This window comes from Zingiber officinale, chromosome 8A, assembly GCF_018446385.1.
Source record: "Zingiber officinale cultivar Zhangliang chromosome 8A, Zo_v1.1, whole genome shotgun sequence".
Classification (NCBI taxonomy): domain Eukaryota; kingdom Viridiplantae; phylum Streptophyta; class Magnoliopsida; order Zingiberales; family Zingiberaceae; genus Zingiber; species Zingiber officinale.
This window is the reverse complement of record NC_056000.1, coordinates 81,378,182-81,401,518: the sequence shown is the minus strand read 5'-3', so window position 1 is coordinate 81,401,518 and position 23,337 is coordinate 81,378,182. Positions and strand designations below refer to the sequence as shown.

Here is a 23,337-nt window from a genome sequence, read left to right as displayed (position 1 = left end):
AACATCGACAAAGAATGATAAAATATTAAATAATATCAAATGCAAAAAATAATTTCGCGGGAAGTCAAGATCTTTCTTAAGAATTATGAAATTATTATGAAGGATACTAGTGAGATAATACCAAGACAACTTTGTATATGTGAGAAAATAATTGAAAAATTAAATAGAGATATGGTCTAGTGTAGATGTGTTTAAATTTATTTTTATTTATGTTTTCTTATTTGATGTACAATAATATTTATATATTTTTTAATTATTAATATTATTTCAGGTTAATAATTTATGAATTTAAATTTTATAAGAATTTAATTATATATAATATAAAATATGAATGAGAGATGAGAAATATATAATGAAAAGTGGGGAGAAGTTGTTAAAAAAAAATTTATTTTTTTTAGATGGTAGAGAAATATATAATTTGTTTTTTTTACTTTTGATCGTAATGTTTCAATAGCTGTGACCATTAGGATAGTCTCATGTGGTGAAATTCGAATCTCCTGCTGAAGTTTGAATAAAATGGTAAAACCGGACCCCTCCATGGCTCACTTGTACTTCACGTGGCAGGTCCGTGGGATCGGTTCGTCCATCTTCAAAATTAGTAGTACAGTGAGAACGGGATACATATTACACCAAAAAAAAAAAAAAAAAAAAACTTATCAGTCGCATCCCTCGTGATCTAAGTCGTCGCTCGAACCCGAAACGGTGCTGCTACACATCGGCCACCATTTCGTGAAGAAACCCCGGCGGCGCCTCCCAATCCCCAACCCTAAAGCTCCCGGAATGCTGTGAGCTCATCGACCTTCCTCCCTCGCCCTCTTCGCTTGATCCCTTCTCTAGCCGCAAGGATCGAGAATGATTCTGCCGGTGATGAAGCTCGGGACGTTGGTTCTGAAAACCGTCTGCAAGCCCATCGCCAACAAGCTCAAGAAGGAGGCCGGTCGTCACCCTAAATTTCGCCAGCTTATTGTCAACCTCGCTCAGGTCTTCAGCTTCCGCTTCTTGTTACCCATGATATTTTCATTTATGTAGGGATGCTAGATTTAGAGGTAGATTCTTTTTCAGATGTGTGATTATTGCTCTTTCTTATCTACCTAATCATGGAACTGAGTGGACTTGCTCAAATTTTAGATTTATCTGATATGCTCTTTCTTCCATAGATTGAAACAGACGACTGATTTATAGGATAACTGACGCCAGTTGCATCAAGCAATGCAATTCAATGCTAACGAGTTGATAGTGATTGCAGTCGTGATTTTGTTTTTCTCATTTGGGCAAACAGCCGATCAAATTTCTCTTGAAACGATTCAAATGGAATATTTAGATGAATGAACAGAACAAAAGCAGGTGACCCTACCACATATGAGTGAACCAACTACGTGTCTTACAAGAACGAAGCCAAGCTTGATGTCCAGTGAAATATTTAGTAATAGAAAAGTCAATTGAAAGAATAATTTGTGGAGATGACAAAGTCATTGAAAGTTAACATGGTTTCTCATATCCCAGATATGCATTAGGAAATCATATCATGTCAATGTTTGAGGCGATGCCATTGTTGCGAAAAGAGAGGGCAACACCTCTCAACCTCTAAAACGCGGAAGAAGAGGAAGAGAGAAAAGAGATCGCACGGAGTAATAAGACAAAGACACACAAAAGGAGAGCAAACACGAGGAAGGAGAAGAAGAAGAGAAAGAAGAAAAATTACTATGGTTCGGTGACGTGCCTACTCCATAAAAACGGCCAAAGCTTTATTAGAATTCTCTCTACACAAGAGAATCATATTACATGATTTTTGTGATTGTTGTTGTACAATAGGTTTACAATGATCCCTATAAATAATGCATAAACCCCAGACTTGGTAAAATCATAACAGAATTTTGTTTTGAAAAATCGCAACAGAATTCTGTTATGAAAAACTGTAATAAAATTCGGTTATATAAAATCGTAAGATAATTTTATTACGAAAAATCTTAACAGATTTTTCTTCCATAATATCCATCGCATTAACCCCATCCAAATATGAGTCACCCATCAGCAGCTATTTTGTTGGGTTAAGATTGGAGACGGTGACTGCCAACTTAGATACTGCAAAATGAGTTCCAAAACTATGAAGCCAGCACACAGAAAATTGATAAAGGTCATCCTGTTTGTCAATTTGATTCTTTGTTTGCTGAGGACTTTAGGGTAGCAACAAAATGTGGCTTTTAGTGAGATTGAATTCCCAAATCAATCAGGTCAGTTTTTTTTCACATCCAGGTCCAATAGCAGTAAATACTAATTAGACAAAGAAGTTGCTAAAACTTACATATTTTATCTTTAAAAAAATGCTAACATTCGGTTTGAGATTTGATTTATCTGAATAAAACTGCACATGCTTGTCCAAAACTATGTAGGCACAAGGGGAATGCTTTAATTTAAGTGACAGGATACTCCTTCTAAGAACAAAGATAAGTTGTTACTTAAGGCATTTGTTTTTTTAATCCTTCAGGTTTTACAATTTTTTTCATAAAGTTTTGTTTATATTTTTTACATAGTAAATCTTAATTTTTTAGTCAGGTTTAGTTTGACCAAACTAAATCCAACTTGATTTTTTATTAATATTAGGCAGGAATTATTGTCAGACTTGTGTTTCTTAGTTTAGTAAATTTGCCCTAGATTCAAAATATATTTTATAACAGCTATTAATTATATTTGGCTACTATTTGAGTCGACTTCTAATATCCGTTGCTAGAGTAAATTCGCAATTTCTTTTCGGTTATGCTAGATTTCTATTTTTTTCTCACCTCTAGTCCTGGTATCTCCAACTCTTCTATGTCTTGATATAACTTCCTTTTATATAGTGCCATGCAGGTCCATGATTTATATGCCTTTTATATAATTTTCATGATGTTTCTAATAAACATCTAGAATCATAGTTATGATACTTGTTTATTATGTTCCATATGCTCTAACATTAGTTTAACAATGTGCTGTTGCATCTTAGCTTTAAGTCTTTAACAGGCCAATCACCGCATCACAACAAATGTACAACGACGAATTTATGGTCATGCAACTGATGTTGAGATACGACCATTGAATGAGGAGAAAGCTGTTCAAGCTGCTTCAGATCTTATTGGAGAACTTTTTGTATTTTCAGTATGTAGCTACCCTAAATTTTCTATTACTATATGAAGCTTTATGGGATATTGGGATTATTATGTCCATATGAAGCTGTTGATTTTCTTAGTTGCCTTCGATTTCATTTTATAAGTTATATCCTTGCAAAACTTAGAAAATGGCATGTATGCTATTATAACTAAGACATACTAGTCAACCATGTGACTTGGTATATTGACATTTTAATTTGTATTTTTGCATATTGTTATCTGGTTTAGAAAATTTTCAATTGAGATTAAGAATTTTCGAAACAAGTCAACATAAACTTTAACTTCATGAAAACTAAGATGAGTGTCTATGAATTTATTATATCTTGTATGATTTAATTAATATTCAAAACATTTGAGTGCTAGTTGAATACATGGTTTGAAATTTTGTACCAAGTCAGAGTTGCAGTTTTCAGTCAGAATCATGCCGGGCACATGGTGCTGGAGGTTCTGGTATAATATTTAGTTGGCAATCAGCCTTCCATTCCCTCAAATAGGGAAAACTTGAAAATTGCTTTAGAAATTGACTGTTATTAGATTGTTTTGTGCTTGATTTTTGTTTTTGCGCTTTTCAAAGGTAGGTATTATTTGCATAAGACAGCGTGGTAAGATAATCCTGAAAGCTGCCATAGTTATTGTGGTTGATCTTTTTTTTTTCATGATTTACTTCTATATTTATAGTCAAGAATCAGAATCACCTTTAAAACTTTGGCTAAGTAGGTGGGCGGTGCTGCTCTTATATTCGAGGTGCAAAGAAGTGCAAGATCAGAAGCTAGAAAAGAGGAAATCCGCAGGCAGGAAATTCAGGTATATATTTATGTATATAAATTATTTTTAACATGGTTTTTCCATTTTATGCAAGAATATGAATAAGACTTTCAAGAGATAATTAAATTGATAAACAGGTTAAGAGAATCTATACACATAGAGACAAGAAGAAGATTAGCAAGAAGAGGAACACAGTACATTGCATAGCACCATAAGTTCTGAAATTTTTTATTTATGATAACTTTAAATTTCTTTCTGACAAGGCAGTTAGTGACCTGCTTTTGTGGAATGCCTAAACGGCGAGAAGGAAAGAACATGGATAAATAAAAACTAAAATCAACAATCTGTAGATACTATTCTGAGCTGCTAAAAAAACCAATCGACTAGGCCATCACCCTTGACCGGTTGTTTTATTTTTTGCTAACTTAAAGAGACCTCTTTTCTGGCTTCCTGGAAATAAGAAGCATAAAGCTAACTGATTACTTTTCTACTTTTGCTTTTCCCGTGTTTGTTTTGCTGCTTGTTTATTATGCTCTTACAGAAAACAGTTTAATATCTATATTGTTCAGGCTAAATGCTATCTGTGGAATTTGGTTTGCATGCTTGACCTGAAAGCCCTATGCATTTTCTCTTTTGAAGGCTATAAAACAGAAAGAGGAGGATCTACTGAAAGAGGTAGAACAACTCAAGCAGAAGCTGAGTGAGATTGAACAACTCGCCAGAAGCCGAGGTCTTTCAGGAATCTTCACCTTGAGGAAGGATCATGCACTCGAAAGCACCAAACCAGCAACACCTGCTTGAGCTCTTCAACCGTATCTCTGCGAATTGAAATGTTTCTTCAGCGGATTAATTACTTGCATTGAGTTGACGCATTTTCTCAACTATTATGTCACTTTTTTTTTCCTTTCATTTTCGATTGGATTCTGGGATGCTCTAATATTGCGCTGATAGCAGTGCGACAAATCTGGGACAATGCGAGGGCCAAAAACCATTGTAGACCTCTGGTATATCGAATAAAAGACTTTTGATTCAGAAGAGATTGCAACGTATTTTGAATGTGAGCGACTGCGACTAATCATGAAGGCCCTGTAAAAATGGTTTGTTCCTTGCGACAATTGCCATTAGGAAATTTGGATGAAATCTGTCACTTTGCACTTGCTTTCGTTAAATCATGTCTTTAGGATTTACTTCAGTTGTTAATGACAAACTCTAGGGAAAAGAGAGGAGAGAACACACATTTCCATAGAACTACCAAAATACAGAAAAACAGGAGGAGCCCTAACAACGAAAACGAGAACGAGGGAAAGGGACCGGAGAATTCCGAAATCGGCACGCCTCACAAATAGGTGATCTCCTCCGCCGTCTGGCACCCATCTGAATCTGATCACAGCTCCGCGGATCCCTTTCTCACTTCCTCAGGCTTTTTACAGTTTCCTCCGCCTGCCGCGCATTCACCTGAAGCTTCTCCCGTCATGGCACTGCCCTCTCGCTCATCCTCCTTACCCGCTTCGCCGTCGTCTCTGGCCTCGTGTACGACGTCATCGTCGAGCCACCCGGCATCGGCAGCACCCAGGACCGCTACGCCGGCACTGTACGCCTCGCCGTCTTCCTTCCCCGCCGTTTCGACGGGCAGCTCTCCTCCGGGTCGGCCTCATTCTGATGGACCTTGCCCTAGACCGCACCCGCAGCGTATGCCTCTCCTTCACTGCTTCAGGATCTTCGCCGTGATCACCTCCTACATCATGAGCATACTCTTCATCCGCATCAAGATCTAAGGATACCTTTCGTGATAATGATAAGTTGACGAGGTGCTATGTTCTTGGAGGGATCCCATCCCTGTTGGATCTGTCATGAGTAAGTGCTCTCTTAAGCTATTTCTGTTATGTATGCTACTTCGTGGTGTTAAGCGTTAGCATTCATTGTCGACTATCGTGGTTGATGACTGTTTTCTCTAGATTCTCAAAAAAAATTACAATACTTGCATAAACTCGACCAACAATTTACAATTCTAAGTTTCTATTCTGATGTTTGGCTTACCATACTACTTAGGCAACTAAATCAGTCGCCTAGACCAGCTTGAATTTTTTGCATGGTTGATACTGAGTTGATAGTAACCAAAATTTCAAACTTTTGCCAACATTATCGTATTATTTTGTTTCTAATTTAGATTGCTGACTTTATATCCACATTGTGCTAGTAGTAGAACTTTAACCCCTGCAATTTATTTGGTCGAATTAAACATCTCCTAAGTGGTGTATTTCAGAATTGATGAATTGATCTTTATAAATTATGCAATGTTCAATGTGTTCACTCCCTCTACTGAGTGTTGAATCACCAGTAGCACTTAGTGGCGAAATCATACTGATTAGTGTATGCTCCTACGCATTCCATAGGCTTAGTCAACTCCACAATCACTCAAACAGCGCATACTAACTTCATTGTGTGGCCAAATTATACTAATTAGTGTATACTCCTAGATCATTGAATTAGGACACTACCTCAACATAGTCAACCCTCACAAGGCTACTCTAGGGATTCAGGTATGACGACTAAATCTGGACTGCAGCATGAGATTTACTATCCAATTGTATTCATCTAGTCTCAAGTTTGCACTAAGTGCATTCATTGCTAACGGACATTTATACATAAGAACTAGTGTTCCTCTTTGATGTTCATGAAACCACCTACCCAAGTGAGTTATTCTAAGATTCTTCTCAACGTTGCTATCCCACGTCCCCAGCCAAAAGGTCATCTGTTAAAATGCTCAGTTTCATAGAGTAGGAAGCCATCTCCATTATGTAAATGGACGTTTCATCTTTTATCTCCTTCACGTTTGAGACCTTGTGACCACTGTCATCATTGTTAACTCACACCATATGCATTCTCCACTTTCTCCAACTTTGTGATGTTACAGCCATTAAAACCTAGCATTATTTTATAATCCTAAAGCCTGGAGAGATCCCTTTCAGATTCTTCCTCTCCAATAATCTTCCCTCTGCATGCTTTTTGATGACTTGCCTTGTGTTTGGAGACAAAGGTGGCGTGGCATGGATCACTCCATCAGTTCCTTCAGCTTAGCACTTAGCTGAACATTTTGACTGCAGAAGATGTTTGAGGTCAGCTACCAAAACCCACTACCTTCCTGTGTTGAAATTGTGGATAACCAAGTCAACATGGAGACTTTTGTGTGCATGCTGATTGTGCGAGATCATGGAGTTCGTCCTGAATAAACTATGCAAAAAAGATAATATTTTTTTTCTAGCATGCGCAACTCGCTTTTGTGACATTCTCTTTACAAATGACTTAGGTAGGAAGATAATCTTAACATCTGCAAGTGTTTTTGGCTCAAACAGTATCTGAATAATTGATTACTTCAGTAGTCAACTTGGTTTAATATTCGCTATGGATATAGTACTAACTATAACAGGTCTCCTTGCTCCTGTTCCAAGGGAGATTTAGAACAATGATTTAGTTAAACCCTAGAATATATTTCAAGGCAATGATGCCATTTATCAGGAGAAACAAGGCATTTTCTTCCTGGGAAATTTTGTCAAAAGGAAAGCAAAACCATTGAAGCTTGTAGTTCAAAACCACAATTCCATGACAAGGTGGGACTTGTTTTCTAAGGATCATTTTAATTGCAGGATATGTAGTAAAATTAAAGAAAGTTCAAACAAGCAACATTGAACATTAAAAACAAAAAAGAAGGGAATAAAGCAAAGCATGGATGTTGCAGAACATTGAACATCATCAATATGTGTGTGCCTCATCTTGCATCTCTGTTTCAAATCCAACTTCTCTAACTTCAAAATTCTGGCAATTATCATGTCAAGAATTGATTTTTCTGTTTACCTGCAAAATTCATGGAAGCTTCCATGCAATTTGATTCTGCTCAACTGTGCTTGATTCCTAGCTTCTTCACTTCCACTTTGAGTGATTTCAGGTACTTGACGGCTTCATCAAGAACAGCAGGGGTATCCATTCGGTCGCCGCCGGGAATGATTCCTTTCAGTGTCTTCACCATCTTCTTCATCTTCTCCCTTTTGCCACCGCCACCGCCGCCTCCGGCGGTAGTTGCAGAAACTTGCTTCTTGGACTTGGACTGCGACGAGCAAGCAGTGTCCGGTGAACTTCCGCAGGCCCGACCGCCGGGAGTTCTTCCCGTGCTGACCACGTCGTCGTCCTCCTCCTCCCCTTCTTCCGAGCTCAGCAGCGCGTCGATGTCTTCCGTCTCCTCGTCATTGTCCCTGTACGCGCTTTTGCCAGCCTCGTCGGCACGAGGAGCTCCTCCGCCGTAGGCATCAAAGCCCGGAGAGCCGAACCTGTTGGCGAGCGAGGGGTGGAACATGACCTGGCTTCGGTGGTACGTCTGGTCGAAGATGACGAAGTTCCTGGGGCAGGTCTCCGACGGTTTGAACTCCACGTTGTTGAGCGGAGCCGGGAACTCGCGGTACTCATAGCCGGAAACAGGTGCTCCGTAGCCCAGCGGCGGCGGCGGCGGCGGCGGCGGCGGAGCTCCGTAGTTGTAGAAATCTCCGCTTCCTCCGCCAACACCGGAATCATAACCAAACCCGCCATAGTCATATGCGTCGTCGGGCGGCGCGTTGCAGTAGTATCTTGGATTCCTCTGCATCGTGAGCTCTCTTGGCAGAAGAACTTGCTGTCGCCGATGATTTGGAAAGAACCGAGGCCGCGGATTCTTTCCGAATCGGTACGAAAGAAGAAGAAAACAAGAGAGACTGCAGATCAACCGGCGGTCAAACTACATGACGAGCCTTCATCCAACTGTCGGTAGAATTTAACTGGCAAACCTACGACAATCGACGGTAAGCAACGATCCTTTCATTCATTATATATCTCTTCACCGTGACCTGAATGTGCATTCTACAACTTCCCCAAATCAGCCAACACGGAGAGAACGAAAGAACACGGGCGGTGGTGATCGGTCGCCGGAAAACACCCACGACAAGCTGAGATGAGTTCAGGGGAAATCAACAGGGGACGCGATGCGAGCCTCGGTTTATAGAAAGGAGGAAGATACATAAGAGGGGATCGTACAGACTACAGAGTATAGGTAGATTTCAAGTACGAGAAGCAGGGGAGTGGCAGGGGAGGAAGGCGCTCGATGCCCCTACAAGGAGCCTACTGGGAAGCACGGCTGTGGACGCACTATATATACATATCTCGTCCGCCCTAATGATGAGAGAGCCTCCGAAGCCGAGAAGATATCATCGCCCGCTTTCATTAAAATTGAGGCGGAGGCAGAGGCAATGACTGCGGCGTGGAGGGAGGGAGGCAGCCATTAGCGAAGCTGTCGGCGTGTGCGTGCACCCGGACGCGGGGTTCTCCATCTCCGTCATCGCGCGTGCCGCTGCTGCGCCCAACAAGACACGCAAAAAAGGCGACGCCTTTTTGCGAATCCACCGTGGGATCCTCGGGCGCGGGGGCGGGCGGCCGTCGGATGGGCGGGTGGTGGGGAGAGTCATGATGGAGCGGGGGGGGTGGCGCCATCATGGGGCGCGGCCGCGGCTGTTGGGGGCGTCATGATGTGGTCGCTGGGTCGGGGAGAGGGGAGGTGGAAATTGGATGGAGGGAGGGAGCACGCGTGAGGAGTTGCCGTTTATGGTAGACCGTATCGGGCTGCTGCGGACTGTGACGGTCATCAATGTCGCGGTTCCCCAGCATGATCTCGCCCCTCTCGCCTTTATCATGACAGCCTCGTCCTTGTGCTTCGGAGCCGTTGCTGTCCCAATCTTTTTGCCCCGTAGAAATACCGCGTCACCCTGATGGATTAGATGAGCTCGGCGTGACGTAGCTTATCGTATGTGGCTTGCAGGTACCAGGGTCGCGAGATCGCCGCGTGGGATGAGTGAAGTTTTGGGTCTGTTATTTTGGTGTGCGTAGCGATGGACTTCTCGGGTAACATTGTATTGGGCTGAATTGTCAGCCCGTGAAGGGCCCAATAGCTGCTGCAATTAGTTTCACTTTTTTACCATTTCCCACAAATTTGTTGTTCTATTGCAGTGTAGTTGTAATTTGTATTATCTATGTTCTGCCTTGTACCTTACTTGACTTCACCCTAGGCGCTCATGGATATGAGCATAGACATTCTCTCACTGTTCTACAAACAAGAACTTCCATCGTCTGATTGTAAGAGATGATTTTGCATAAATTGTAATTTGAATTTAGTGAATCAAAGGAGACGATCATATAACTTCGAAATTAATCAGTTGGATTATCTTTTAACAAATTGATTTTGCTACAGATAGCATTAGTGATAAATTAGACTGGACACAATCTTCCACGTCATCCAGTTGGACCTCCTAAATTCTTGGTAGGGTCCCACGTAGTTAGCCAGCAGCACTCGAAGTGAACAGACAGCGAGTTACTGTTTCGACGGGTTAGGAAATAGGGTCCCACTTTAAATGCATCTTATAGAAGATTCGAGCCAATGGGAGGCCGAAGTTATGTGTTCGGTGACCTGGTCTATATTGCTGATCCTTTTTCGTCCAAATATGTTTTCAATCGGACTTGACTGCGATCCCACCCAGCTCGATCCAGAAGTCGATGGCCGGGTGCAGCAGCGACGCCGATCTCTCGAAGACTCCTGCCGGCCGTCCGCCTCGGTTCCCTCCTTCTCCCACTCCCTACGGCACTTTTCTACCCCAGCAGCAAGTGCCGCTCCCGACGGCTCCTCTTCTTCCCAACCCTACAAAGCCGCCGCTGCAGTACCAACCGCCTCCGCAACCAGCCGACGGCTACCTCGCCATTCCAGGTCGGCGGATCCTTCGAAAAATTTCCATCTTCTTTGTTTTCTTCTTCAATCTGTCGTACATCCGTGACAACCAACCCTCGATCTAATTTTGCCCCCTTTCACTTTTGTTTCTTATTTTTTTTTCTTTTTCAGTTGGGTACCAATCTCAGCCGTACTCCGCCGTTGTGGATGGGATCCCCATGAACGCGAGGGTGCCTCCTCTCCCTTTCTGTGGCATTGGTGTTGGTTGGGCCTTGTAAGTCGTTCTCTCTCTCCTTCTTTAGGTCTTCGCCTCATGATCGGAGTGCTACAATTAGATAAGTTGCTGAGTGATGGAGAGAGACGAGTATAGGAAGAGGAAATTGCAATTTGTTGTTGCTTATCTTCTACAGTGGATGATATGATGCATATGTTTTATCTATAACTTGATCATCTAATGTCCTGGTCCATCTCCTCCAATAGCCGAGCCTTTGCATTCTTCTCTCAAGGCAGGGTGTTTTGTGATCATAGCACAATCTTTGATATCTGAGATTAGATGATTAGTAAATTGCTACTCAAGTATGCCAACTATGCGCTGTTACTATAATTTATGCAACTAGAATCCCATATGCTCGATCGTATATGTGCTATTTCCCCAACAAACGTCTCGTGCTTGAACAAAACCTAGAACAAGGCTCTAATTGCATAAAAACTGAGCTTTTCTATGTTTTAGATTGGGCATGCTATTTTGAATTGTTAAAAAAAAATCAGTTGGGCCTTTTGTATCAGGAAGTTAAACCACAAAACAACACACAATTTATTTGGAAGTTCTCAGATGAGCTTATATTTTGGCTTGGTATCATCTTATTGATCGCCTTTATAGAAGCTTGTATGGGAAGTCATGTTAGCCTCATATTGGCCTTAACAAAGAGAAAGAAAATGGCGAAATCTAAAAGAATGTAAACATAAAAATTGAGATCAAGGGATTAGTTGGGACTTGGGAGGAAATCATGGTCATGGAATCTCTTTCTCCATTTGTCGGCTTCTTTTTCTAGCTCTACTGCATTTACTTGATTCTTATTTATTGTGGTTGAAACATCTTTTTTCTCTTGGAGGTTTGTGGCAGGATTTATCTTCGCTTCAATTCCATGGTATGTTGGAGCTTTCATTCTGCTATTTGTTGCTCAAGACTATAGGGAGAAACCTGGACTCATTGCATGCTCAATTGCTGTAAGTATCTTCAACTATGATTCTGAAACCATAATTGTTGTTTGGTACTCTCCGAATGTGTTATTAGTTTGCTTTTCTACACCTCATATCCGTGTCTCTTCGACGTTGTAATGCCTTATTCTTATCCTTGCAGGCTGTTCTGGCAATTCTATCTCTGATACTTAGTGCCTTCAACTTTCATGTATTCTGGTAATCTCTACCACATTTGTGCCTTAGTTTAGAAGTGCAGTGTCTTATATGTTAATTATAGAGTTTCTTAGAACAAACTGAAGGGATTGCTATATTGATCTTATGCATTAAGGGCACTGAAATTACTCAGGTTGCATTTATGAGAACTGATTTAATGTTAGAACTGCTCATTTCTTTCGAATATGATTGTGAATTCTGATTTAGATGGAGTTAAATACAGCTCATTTCTTTCGAATATGATTGTGAATTCTGATTTAGATGGAGTTAAATACATGAACTGTGAAAGATCTGTAGCTTGTTTTGACTTGTCTGGTTTAGGTTTGTTCCTTTCTTTTCCTTTCCAGTTAAACAATAAGCTTCATATATTTTATTGTTTTTTTTTTAAATCATGACAGCTACTCTTCCAAGAATCCGTGTTGATTAATTATCATTTAATTTCCAACAATCATCTAGAAAACCCACGTGCATGCCTTTTGCAACCATGCACGCCACTTCTAACTTCCAAATCACATAGGTAAAATTTAAAATTATCAAAATCACGTATTAATTTCATCTTGCCTCTTCATTTTTGCTTGCGTCTATCCCAATCAATTGCTATAGTAGTAATCGATTCGGGACCTTACTAATAATGTCTGAATTAATTCTTAAATCGAAAAAAAAAATTTTATTCTTGTTTAAAAATTTGATACTTTCAATATAACACATGGAAAGGATATTTGAGGATATAGATATAATCATGAAAATTAGACGAATGCATAAGGTCTGATTTCATATCATTTTAATCTCTTTAGATCTATTAATCAATTTTAGTCAAAATTGACTAATGGATCTAAAGAATTTAGAATGATATGAAATTAATTTTTGTATGCTTGTTTAATTTTTTTTATTATATGTATATCTTCGAATATCATTTTCACACGTCCTATTAAAAATAATAATTTTTTAAACATAAATTTATTATAGCAATCGATTAATACTGTTCATTAATATAGTAGTGTCCTGAATCTATTGTTAGAATGTATTCTAACAAGCGATTGGAGTAGGTGAGAGTGGGAAAAGTAGAATAGGATAGGTGATTTAATAATTTTAAAATGTATGTGATTTAATATGACAATTTTAATTACGTGGTTGAGGGTTGTTATTTTACTAAAGTCTTTTTCTTCCCTCAAAATAAAGAGCTCCAATTCTGTTGTTTATTGTGCAATAATTTTTTAAATTTATCTAATATTTAACTCTGTAACAGGTTTTCAGATTATTAGCTGTTGGAAGAATTTATTTTATTCTATATCACGCTAGCAGCCTAGCACTTGTGAGGGGTTGTGGCCGTCTTGGTAAATACTGCAGGGTTCTTTTTATAAAAAGACTAGCATTAATTACCAACCTTTTATTTTTGATATGAACGACGCCATGTTGTCCAGATCCACCAATGGTGGAGTAGAATGCGTATTATTTATTTTCTTCTTTTTAAAAAAATAGAAAGGAAAATGAAAATTGAAATTGAGTTGAAATGAGAGATAGATGCCGAGAGATTTCAACCAACATGAGTTTTCTCCGTTGACTTTGGCTGTTTGGAGTGAATGAGTGTCCATCCTCGGTCAACAAAACGATCGGTTGGAATTTGGAAAGGAAAAAAAATAAGCTCTAAGCAGTGGCCAAAAATAATTATTATTTTGGCAAGAATAAATTAAGAAAAAGATGAATATAATGCACATTTTTCTTGGCAATAAAATAAATTAAATTAATTAAATTATGTTCACGTTCTGTGACAGCTGTCGTTTTTTTTGCCGGTGACAAAAGGTAAATATATTCGTGCTCAGCGTATCTATGAATGCATTTCAGAATTAATTTTTTGAATAATGATTAACATATATGGTAAATTTACCTCCAAATTTTCGCTCTTCTAGCCACGGCGCCTGGCGACGTGACCATGCATGATTAACAGGGGGGGTCGAATGTGTAGAACCGCTCCCGTCCGTCCCACTGTGCTGACTGAACCGGTTCAAGAAGCTCTTCCTGTCTTATCCGATTCATCAGACACGGAATGGATTCTAGAACTGACGTGCTTCTTAGCTGCATCTGGTGGGAACTCGAGTCGTGAAGCGGGGAGTTTGGTGTTCCCTGTTCCGCGTGTGGACGGAGCCTAGTCAAAGAGTTGACTAGCACTTTAAGATACGTAAACGAGCGCGGGCTCTCTCACGTGGAATCTGCCGACCCGACCGGAATCGGGAGCATGGATCGTGCACCGTCTCCGAATCTTACTCAAAAGCTTCTATACTTTAAGAAATGATTATTTACCCCCTGCGGTTCATCAAATCACGCCACTGTATCCTTCTAGTTTTGAATTCTAGGATTTAAATGAAAATTATAATGAAAGTGTAGGGGCCAATTGAAACTTTGGGTCAATCTTTTCGGCGACCTTTTTCTCCAATGGGAAAAGTGGTAGAAAACCGAGTAAACATTCTCGCAAACGACTGGTTCCTCGGTCTTCTATTTAATGCCATCTCCATCTCCCATGCCAAGACTTGGACACTTCTCCAACTCCCCTCCAAGTACTCTCATCCCTCTCCGGCGACCGTTGACTCATCCAACTCCGGCGAGGCGACCAGTACCAACGGCGGCCAAGTTCGTTACATGGATACAGGCGGCGGCGGGGGGCCGGAAGTGCTCACTCTGGACACCTCTGCTCCTATTTTCCTCTCTTCTTCTTCTCTAACCGCCGGCGCCGCCCACGGTCGTGGAGTCCTGAACCAAAAGCCACCGTCGACGCCGTTGGCCTCCGGCGTCGAGATGGATTTCTTCGCCAGCGAGAAGGAGGCAGCAACAACTGCGGCGAGCGAAAATCATCACGGTTTCCAGGTTAAGAAGGAAGCCGTCGCCATTCAGGTTCTATATACGAATTGTTTAATTTGTGGCCTCTTAATTAAACTATAAATAAATATAATATATATTTTTTCACGATACGATCTGATCTAGTTTCCTTTTCTTTTGTTTATATTGTTCTAAATTAATTTAGACTGCTCTGCAACTTGGCAACGCGAGATCAAGTGATGCGTCCAATACCGTCGACGATGGAATGCCCAAAGAAGATCATAACGAGGTAGTCATGCAATATTCATATAGTAATAACTGATACTCAAGAACTTAATTTTGATGATTCTACATGTGTGCATGATCTTGTCCATCAGTTGGCGGCCATCCGAGCTGAGCTCGCACGCATGAAAGAAGAGAACGAGAAGCTGCGAGAAATCCTGAGCAAAGTGAGCAACGACTACAAAGCCCTTCAGATGCATCTCGCCGCACTCATGCAGCAGCCGCAACAGGTGAATGATCGATCGAGGAGGAACTATCAAGTTAATCAATTAGCTCGATCAATAACTTGATCTAACTGATCAATCGATCGATTGATGGATTTGTATTCAGTTTGCAAAAGACAAGATGCTCCCCAGGCAGTTCATGGATCTGGCTCCAGTTAATTCGCCGTCGAACTCATCGACGGCGAGCCCCGGACGCTCTGTCTCGCCGCCGGAAGTAGGATCTGTAGGTCTGGATCCCGGCAAAGCTTCGACGTCTAGTGATCAGCAAGCATCGCAAGAAGCCACATTCAGGAAGACTCGTGTTTCTGTTCGAGCTCGATCGGAAGCTCCGATGGTAACTAGCTAGATTCGTGATCATCATCTTAATGGATCGATTAAGCTTTTTGAATGCTCAATTATTTGCAATAATTTTATGCGTCTAGATCGCTGATGGATGCCAATGGAGGAAGTACGGGCAGAAGATAGCGAAGGGAAACCCGTGCCCTCGAGCTTACTACCGGTGCACCATGGCCGCCGGCTGCCCTGTTCGCAAACAAGTATAATTAATTGTTGGTTGAGCTGTTCTTGTTCGTGTTGATGATCGATCGATCGATGCGTAATTGTCGTTAATGATTAGGTGCAAAGGTGCGCGGAGGATCGATCGGTGTTGGTAACGACCTACGAAGGCACGCACAACCATCCCCTGCCGCCGCCGGCGATGGCCATGGCGTCGACGACCTCCGCCGCCGCCACCATGCTCCTCTCCGGATCGACGTCGAGCGCCGACGGAATGATGCTGGCCAATTACCTCCTCCCCTCTTCGTCGAGCATGGCCGCCTTATCGGCCTCCGCGCCGTTCCCCAGCGTCACGCTGGACCTCACTCAGCCGCCGAGTGCTAATCCCCTGCTGCAGTACCAGTTACGGCCGCCGGCCACCTTCGCGTCGCTCTTCGGCGGCGCCTCCCGCGCGCAATACCACAGCAACCAGTCGACGTTCTCGGGGCTGCAGGTGTCGCCGGAGACGGTGACGGCGGCCACCGCTGCGATAACTAGGGACCCTAAATTCACCGCTGCGCTGACAGCCGCAATCAAGTCCATCATCGGCGGCGGTCAAGAGGCAGCAGCTGGCACCGCCGACCGCGGTGACAGCGGCGGCAACGACGTCAGTGGCGGTCAGAAATAGCAACGTACAGATCAAGCCACCGGCAAATTTCTTTCTTTCTTTGTTTGTTTCTTTCTCGGTTTAATTTCTTTTGTTTAATTTCGTGGAGAGAAAAGGACGGAATACCAAACGCAAACCGTAACCGTGTAAATTATGATAGATTTGTTGTTACTGTGCGTCGGCGATGGAATAAAGACGCAACTGCTGCATGAATTGATGGACATCTCGATCTTAATTGTCGATCCTTTGACGGTTTGCCTTCTCCAACAGTTTGAAAAATGGCGGTTGGTGGATGGATTTTCATTGGATGGATGGAGACCAAAATGTTGATACGATAATTAAGTTAAAGTTTGACTTGTTTATTTTTTATAAGTTTAAACTGGGTTTAAATTTAGCTTCAGTTTGATTCGCGTATGATCCCATTTGAAATCGGTTAAAGCTAGACTACTAGTGAGATGACTCCAAAGTTGCCCATAAGAAGACCACATAGGAGAAAAAACATGTGCAATCAAGGAGTAGAAGAGGAAGGAGCGTCAAGGGGTCTCTGGCGCTCAAATTAATAAAGTGGAAATAATGTAGAAGATGGACAATAGAGAAAAATGGGATGTGTGCGAAACAAAAAGTGTACCTATGGGGGGTGAAACTCTTTATAATACTCTTATAATTCCTACATTAATGAAATGTCATGTATGAATAAGGAAAATGTTCCATTGGTGTATTTTTGATGTATGGGCATACACTACTCGTATTCCAATTTTGTACAAAGATAGTATCCCACATGTTTTTGACAACTCCACACGCAACATTAATTATGAATGAGCTCATGAGTCGAAAGACCCAAATAGTGAGACAATATATAGCTGATAAGTTTACTTATATGTTTGTCCATCTTATGAGAAATTGAAGGGTGCTAAGTCTCTAGAGTCAGGGGATCTGTTTTGATGAATGATGAGAGTGAGGGATCCAATCGGATGAGAGTCGGGATGCCAATCGGATGAGAGTCGGGATGATCCGATCGAATGATAGTCTCTAAGCTAGCAGAGTAAAGTACGGAGGAAGAATGACTCGTGGCAGGGGCAGCTCCATTGAGGGGCAAGAGGAGGCCACTCCCCCCTTAATATTTTGATATGAAATTACTATAGTACCCTTATGTTTTAAAAAAATTACATATAAATTATAATTAATAAAATATCCTTCAAACACCTCTCCATTAATTTGCAGTCGAATGCTCGAAACAAAAAAATTTTTTTTAGAAATGCTCTTTGTGGGTAGTCTTCATCAATTAAAAAAGTTTATTTAAATTTTATTATTATATTTAAATTTTTGTTATATAATGATATTTTTATATATATATTTATGTTATCTGACTCTTTGCCCTCTTGATAAAAATTTTGGATCCAACCCTACCCATGGGATCGGGGTTATCTGATTGAATGGTCGGCTATAAGCCAACAGAGTGAGGTACAGCGGGAACATGGCCCGTGGGATTGGGGTTGTCCGATCATATGGTAGTCTCTAGTGTCCTAATAGACAATTTGCTCGAGTTGACCTACCTTAGACTTTGACTGTCATGTTAACTGGAAAATTGAGTTTCTGATCATATGTGGGAACCACTTATATCCATCGCATCAATTGAGATGTTATCGAGTTCTCAATTCAAATTTGTTTGATTATTTGAAATTTTTATATTTTTGATTGGTTATTGAAGTTGATAATATAAATTTGTTATTTCATTTGAAATTTTTTTATTTATTTTATTGAGAGATTATTTGTGCAATCATTCCCCGGGACTGTAAGTACCTCGAGTAAGTTTTGATGTGATCAACTGACTTAATTAAGGTCATGTGGTATTTTTGATCCTTGTGTCTAAGTGTACAGGAACTTAAGAACACGAGAAATCGAGTGGAAGACGCAGTAGATGAGAATGATGGCTTGAGAATTGAGTCGACGGGCTCAGTGCATCTAAGCGACGAGAAGATGTAAAAGAGTACACCGGTGGAGCAAGAAGGACGCATGCGACACTTCTGAATGACGAAAAGCCGGAGTGGAAGACTACTTAAGGGGAAGGTCGGAGTTGGGTTCGAGTGAACTCAACTATGGAAGGCCGGAGGATCACCCAAGCGATCGGTGAAGAAGTCAGAGATTGGAGAAGGTGTTGAACAGTCAACATGTAGCTGACTGATCTGGGTGTCTGGACCAACGACTAGTTTGTGCCCTCGGACCGTCTTGGCGCCCAGTCCACTTTGGTGCCCAACGAGTGCTCATCGCAGTGGATCAACTACGGGTCCACATCAGCAGCGGTCTGGACGCCCGGGAGTGGATAAATGCTTATCCCTTTACCGTTACGAAGCATATTGAGATGACCAGCTAGACAACTAGCTAGGGTCGCCCAGATCATGTCCAGACGCTCGAATCACGCCACATCATCAAACGGCCACTTCGACCATTGAGCCTATAAAAGGAGCCCTGGTACTCGAGAATTGAAACAATACTTCTATACTTTAAATTCTTTATTCACTTTACATTATAGGTACTTCCAACGCTTGTAAGAGGCTTCTCCATCTACGACGAAAGGAGAATTTTGTTAGTGCTTTCAATGCCTTGGATTAACAACCTCTCCGGTTATAACCAAGTAAAATCCGATAGCCTCTTTCAATTTTATGCAATTTAATTATGCTTTAATAACAAGTGTTTATTAGCTAAAGTCAAAAACTTTGAGAATGATACGTTTTCTATTTCAGGCAATTGATATCAGATTAACTTTGGATTAACATTGTTCAGGCAAAAGTTGAATAGCTCGTTAAGCTAAACAAACAAGCTTGAACATATATGTGTTCAGCTTGTTAACGTTCATGAACAATGTTCGTGAACAATGTTCATGAACCATATTCATTAATACAACACTTTTCAATATGCTAAATAAATAATAAAATAAAATAAAATAAATAAATAAATTTAAATTATCTAGCTCATCAAACAATTAAAAGTTTCAAACAATCAAACAAGCTTAAATTTAGAGCTTGATAACATCTAAACGAACCAAGCTCAAGCTAAGCTCAAACATGTTAGAGTGTATACTAAAAGCCTAGCTTTAATTTTGTAAACATTTATTTTTGAAATAAAAGAATCACATTGGTCAAATGTCTACATTTATTTGCTAAGTGTAGTTGTTCAATTAATTTATATTGTAGATAACATAGTGTGTGGTGTCACACACAGAATATCATGTTATCAGTTCTTTATAAATTATAAACAGTTGCTCACGACTAAGATGGAAAAGAATAAACCGTTGGAATAATCGTAGTATAATTAGGTATTAGTTTATCTTGACTAATAAATTACACCAGTACACTCTTAGTGTATTGAGTAGAACTATTTAAAGTAAGTTCTTTTTATACTGACTTAATAAAAGAACTAGACCTTAGTTATTATAAAAGTGTGTGTTCTTAATCCTAATATAATAACAAGCACATATATTTAGTATTTATTTTTTTGACTTATCAAAGGGGGAGATTTAGCTCGATAAATCAATAGGCCCGATAAGTTGGAAAATGATATTACTTATAGTGTGTGTTGTTGATTATAGAAGAAACTGTGTCCTAGTCATCTAGGTTGAGAATGTCTCCAAGAGGAGCTCATAAGGATTGTCATGTTAAACCCTGCAGGTGGACTTAGTTCGACATGACGATGAAGTTGAGTGGTATCGAGGCTGGCCGTCTGAACGACGGTGGGGGTCTCCCCGCTCTCGACTTGCGTGTCTTTGTTGGAGCCGACCAGCACCAGGACAAGGCTCACCATTTCTTTGGCTGCAGTCGGTTCGATCTCAACATCTTTTAGCTTCGTCAAGCCGGTCGCGTGTGCTCGCATCATGACTTTGGCTGCAAAAGAAAAAAATCAAATCAGTTAGACTCAAGAGAAAGGAGCCAAGAAATTTCATACCTAAGTCGCTCGGGAGCCTCGTGCGAATTGAACTCAGCCCGAAGATATACATGACGACCTCTAGTAGCAGCTTGTAGATATTGTATTTCTGACCGGCCAACATGCTCGCGGCGTGAAGGTGATCAGGTCGGCTCTTGTACTTTTTTAGGTCAAGCCGAGGTGGTAGTCCAACCTTCCATTGGGTCCGGAAGCTTGGCCGTTCGGGAAGTCACATGAAGAAGAAATACTCCTTCCAGTGTTTGTTGGAAGTGGGCATCTTATCGAAGAATACTAGATCGATCCGAGACTAAAAGAGATAGGTCCCCAGCTCGGATTGCTTGGAGTAGTAGAAATAATAAAAGACTTAAGGAGTCAAAGGGATGTCGTGCAGCTGGAAAAGAATAACAACAACAACACCGTACAGCAGACGAAAGGAATTTGGGACGAGTTGTGGAAGAGGAACGCGGAAATAATTACAAACTTCGAGGATAAAGGGATGAATGGAAAATCGCAGGTCAGCCACAAACTGGTCTTGGAACAAGCAGAAGGTGTCGGTCGGCGGGTAATGTGGCCGATCGGACGAAGAAGCTAGAATGATCGCATGGTCATAAGGGATTCCAAAGGCGTTTCTAAGGCTTTCAGCATCGCCCGCATCGAACCTGATCTCCATGGTAGAATACCAGAGCCCAGGCGAGGGGTTCGACGGCTGTGAAGAACTGGTCATTGTCGGAAAACAAAAAAACATGTTCGACGAGAAGAAAGGTAGACACAGAACACAGCGGATAATGGAAAACAACTAAGTGACAAAAGGATTGAAGAACATAAAGGAACGAGAGAGCTTACAAGAAAGAAAAGGTCGTCGGAAACAGGAGCGGAGCGTCACTGGAGCACTGGTCACATAGAGGAACGCCGACAGCCTTCGCAAAAAATGCAGGAGAAAGAAGATGACATCGCGACTTTATAAGGTTGGGGCTTGGCCGACCGGAGCAGTCCGATTCAGGTCACGGAAGCCGAAGCGCAGATCCAGCCGTTGAATTCAAACCGCCAAACGTCACATCAACGCCTGTCGCTTTGGGCGTGCGGTGACAACGACAATGACACGTGGCACACGCCTATAGGGCAACATTTAATGAACGTCGTTAACAAGTGTGGGTCGCGTGTTCGGCTTTAATGGAGATGATTTGCATGAATTCCAAAGGGATTCGGATGATGTCAGCATTGACCGCTCTAAACCAAGGACAGGAATTGTAAGTTTCTCCAAGTGCGAGCATTCAAAGCACCAATCGGCCTCAAGGAGCAATCTCAGAGTTGTCCGACACCTTCGGGTAGACCGATCGGGGTCCAACAAGTATCATGGCCAATCGACCAACTGATCTCCAGACTAGCTTGTCTAGTCAGTCGGACCTGCAGTCTCTTTCGACTAAACTTGAGGGGGAGGCATGTGATCCGGTGATGAAGAAGGGCCCCAGTCAGCAAGATGGTCAACGACATGTTGAAGGTCAAAGTCAAGCTGATCAACGCTCAGGTATCATCGTCCGGTCGGGGGCCCCACTCGAGAGGAAGAGGGCTCAGTCGGATATCAGTATAGCTCGGCTCCATACTGAGCTTCCGACGCTTAGAACAGACGAAGTAGGTGCCAAGCGGCCAGTCCGCTCGGACACACATCGACAAAATAGTGACGACTGAGCAAACGTTCAGACACAGCTCCGTCCTGCATAGCAGCGGAGCCTAGACAGCGGATGCTGGCCGAGCAGCTCTTCCGCTCGTCCTGTAACAGACAAAAGGAGGATAAGAGGATATCCTTTTAGGAACTTATGCCACCGACAGACGGCATGCCTGGCGGCATGGTCAGGCAGAAGATCGTACGATGGAAACTCGGGTCGTTAATGTATGGTGTCAGAGACACTTTTCTGACACGTCTTTTCAAGGTATGCTTTGAGGAACGTGCGCGCCTCAAGAAGTGTGCACGCGCTCCCCGAGGGTCCTATATAAAATCCCCAAAGCTTCGACGGAGATATGCATAATCTCTACTGTAGTTATAGTTACCCTGCCCTTTTATTTCCTCATTTCTTCTACATCCCCGGTGTTTGACTTGAGCATCGGAGGGTCATCGCCAGGGAACCCCTCTCCGGCTCGGCACTTACGTTGCTGTGGTTGCAGACTTCATTGACGAGGAGTCCATGATCAATCAACAGAAGCGCCACATCCCTAGCATCCATCGTCTCGACTCTCGAACATGATCAATATTAAATATCAAATTAGTTCATGTACATTTAGTGAAATTATAACCTATTAATCAATCATCTTGTGTGAGCATCGTCAACGTCTCCCCGACCACAAATTCACTTTTATATTTTTTTATTATTTAATTAAAATAAAAATTTATTTTATTGATAAAAAAATTAAAAAGTGCCTTTAATTTTTAATTATTTATGTTAAAAATATATTTAAAAAGACAATTCATTTTATAAGTGATATATCGATTTTGACCTAATCTGCTTTACTAACTATTAGTTAAACAGTCTTAAATATTATTTTTAGTTAAAATTGCTTTAATGCTAATTAAAATTTATAAATATAAAGTATTCTTTTGACGATAACAAAATTAATTTTTAACTTTGTATAACTATTTTTAATGTTTTTAACTTACATTGTATTTAAATATAATCAAATTTAACTATTATAAAAAAATATAATTATAATTTTTTAAAAAATATTTATTTTTAAATCGAGATAATTAATAAGCCAAATCAGCCATCCGACCCCACTGCCATTTTCTGAATGCAACAGTGAGACGTAGCGGCTGTTCACGGCACCGTGCCGAACCGTCACTGTTCCGTTAGAAGGATGTGACGGGGCGCTACCAACGTTAGTGCCTTAAGTGCCGCTCCGTCTCTCACTCCT

At 41.2% G+C, this 23,337-nt stretch overlaps 4 protein-coding genes across 4 annotated transcripts; 3 read left to right on the top strand and 1 right to left on the bottom strand.

The window, feature by feature from the left end:
• The first annotated feature begins 645 nt into the window (after nt 1–645).
• LOC122009727 (OPA3-like protein) lies at nt 646–5,006 on the top strand. The gene is made up of 4 exons (XM_042566004.1): nt 646–981; nt 2,998–3,132; nt 3,861–3,947; nt 4,548–5,006. The coding sequence occupies exons 1-4, from the start codon at nt 853–855 to the stop codon at nt 4,707–4,709; spliced, it is 513 nt and encodes a 170-aa protein (XP_042421938.1). The 5' UTR covers nt 646–852; the 3' UTR covers nt 4,710–5,006.
• Nucleotides 5,007–7,523: 2,517 nt separating this feature from the next.
• On the bottom strand, nt 7,524–9,359 carry LOC122009726 (transcription factor bHLH144-like). The gene has a single exon (XM_042566003.1). The coding sequence runs from the start codon at nt 8,539–8,541 to the stop codon at nt 7,801–7,803; it is 741 nt and encodes a 246-aa protein (XP_042421937.1). The 5' UTR covers nt 8,542–9,359; the 3' UTR covers nt 7,524–7,800.
• A 1,073-nt stretch (nt 9,360–10,432) lies between these two features.
• Nucleotides 10,433–13,451, top strand: LOC122009725 (60S ribosomal protein L18a-like protein). The gene is made up of 5 exons (XM_042566002.1): nt 10,433–10,683; nt 10,816–10,918; nt 11,757–11,871; nt 12,005–12,060; nt 13,304–13,451. Exons 1-5 carry the CDS (start codon nt 10,476–10,478, stop codon nt 13,317–13,319), a joined length of 498 nt encoding a protein of 165 aa, XP_042421936.1. The 5' UTR covers nt 10,433–10,475; the 3' UTR covers nt 13,320–13,451.
• A 149-nt stretch (nt 13,452–13,600) lies between these two features.
• Nucleotides 13,601–16,858, top strand: LOC122009723 (WRKY transcription factor 6-like). Its single transcript, XM_042566001.1, has 6 exons — nt 13,601–14,943; nt 15,074–15,157; nt 15,246–15,380; nt 15,481–15,708; nt 15,797–15,910; nt 15,991–16,858. Exons 1-6 carry the CDS (start codon nt 14,488–14,490, stop codon nt 16,534–16,536), a joined length of 1,563 nt encoding a protein of 520 aa, XP_042421935.1. The 5' UTR covers nt 13,601–14,487; the 3' UTR covers nt 16,537–16,858.
• Nucleotides 16,859–23,337: the final 6,479 nt, after the last annotated feature.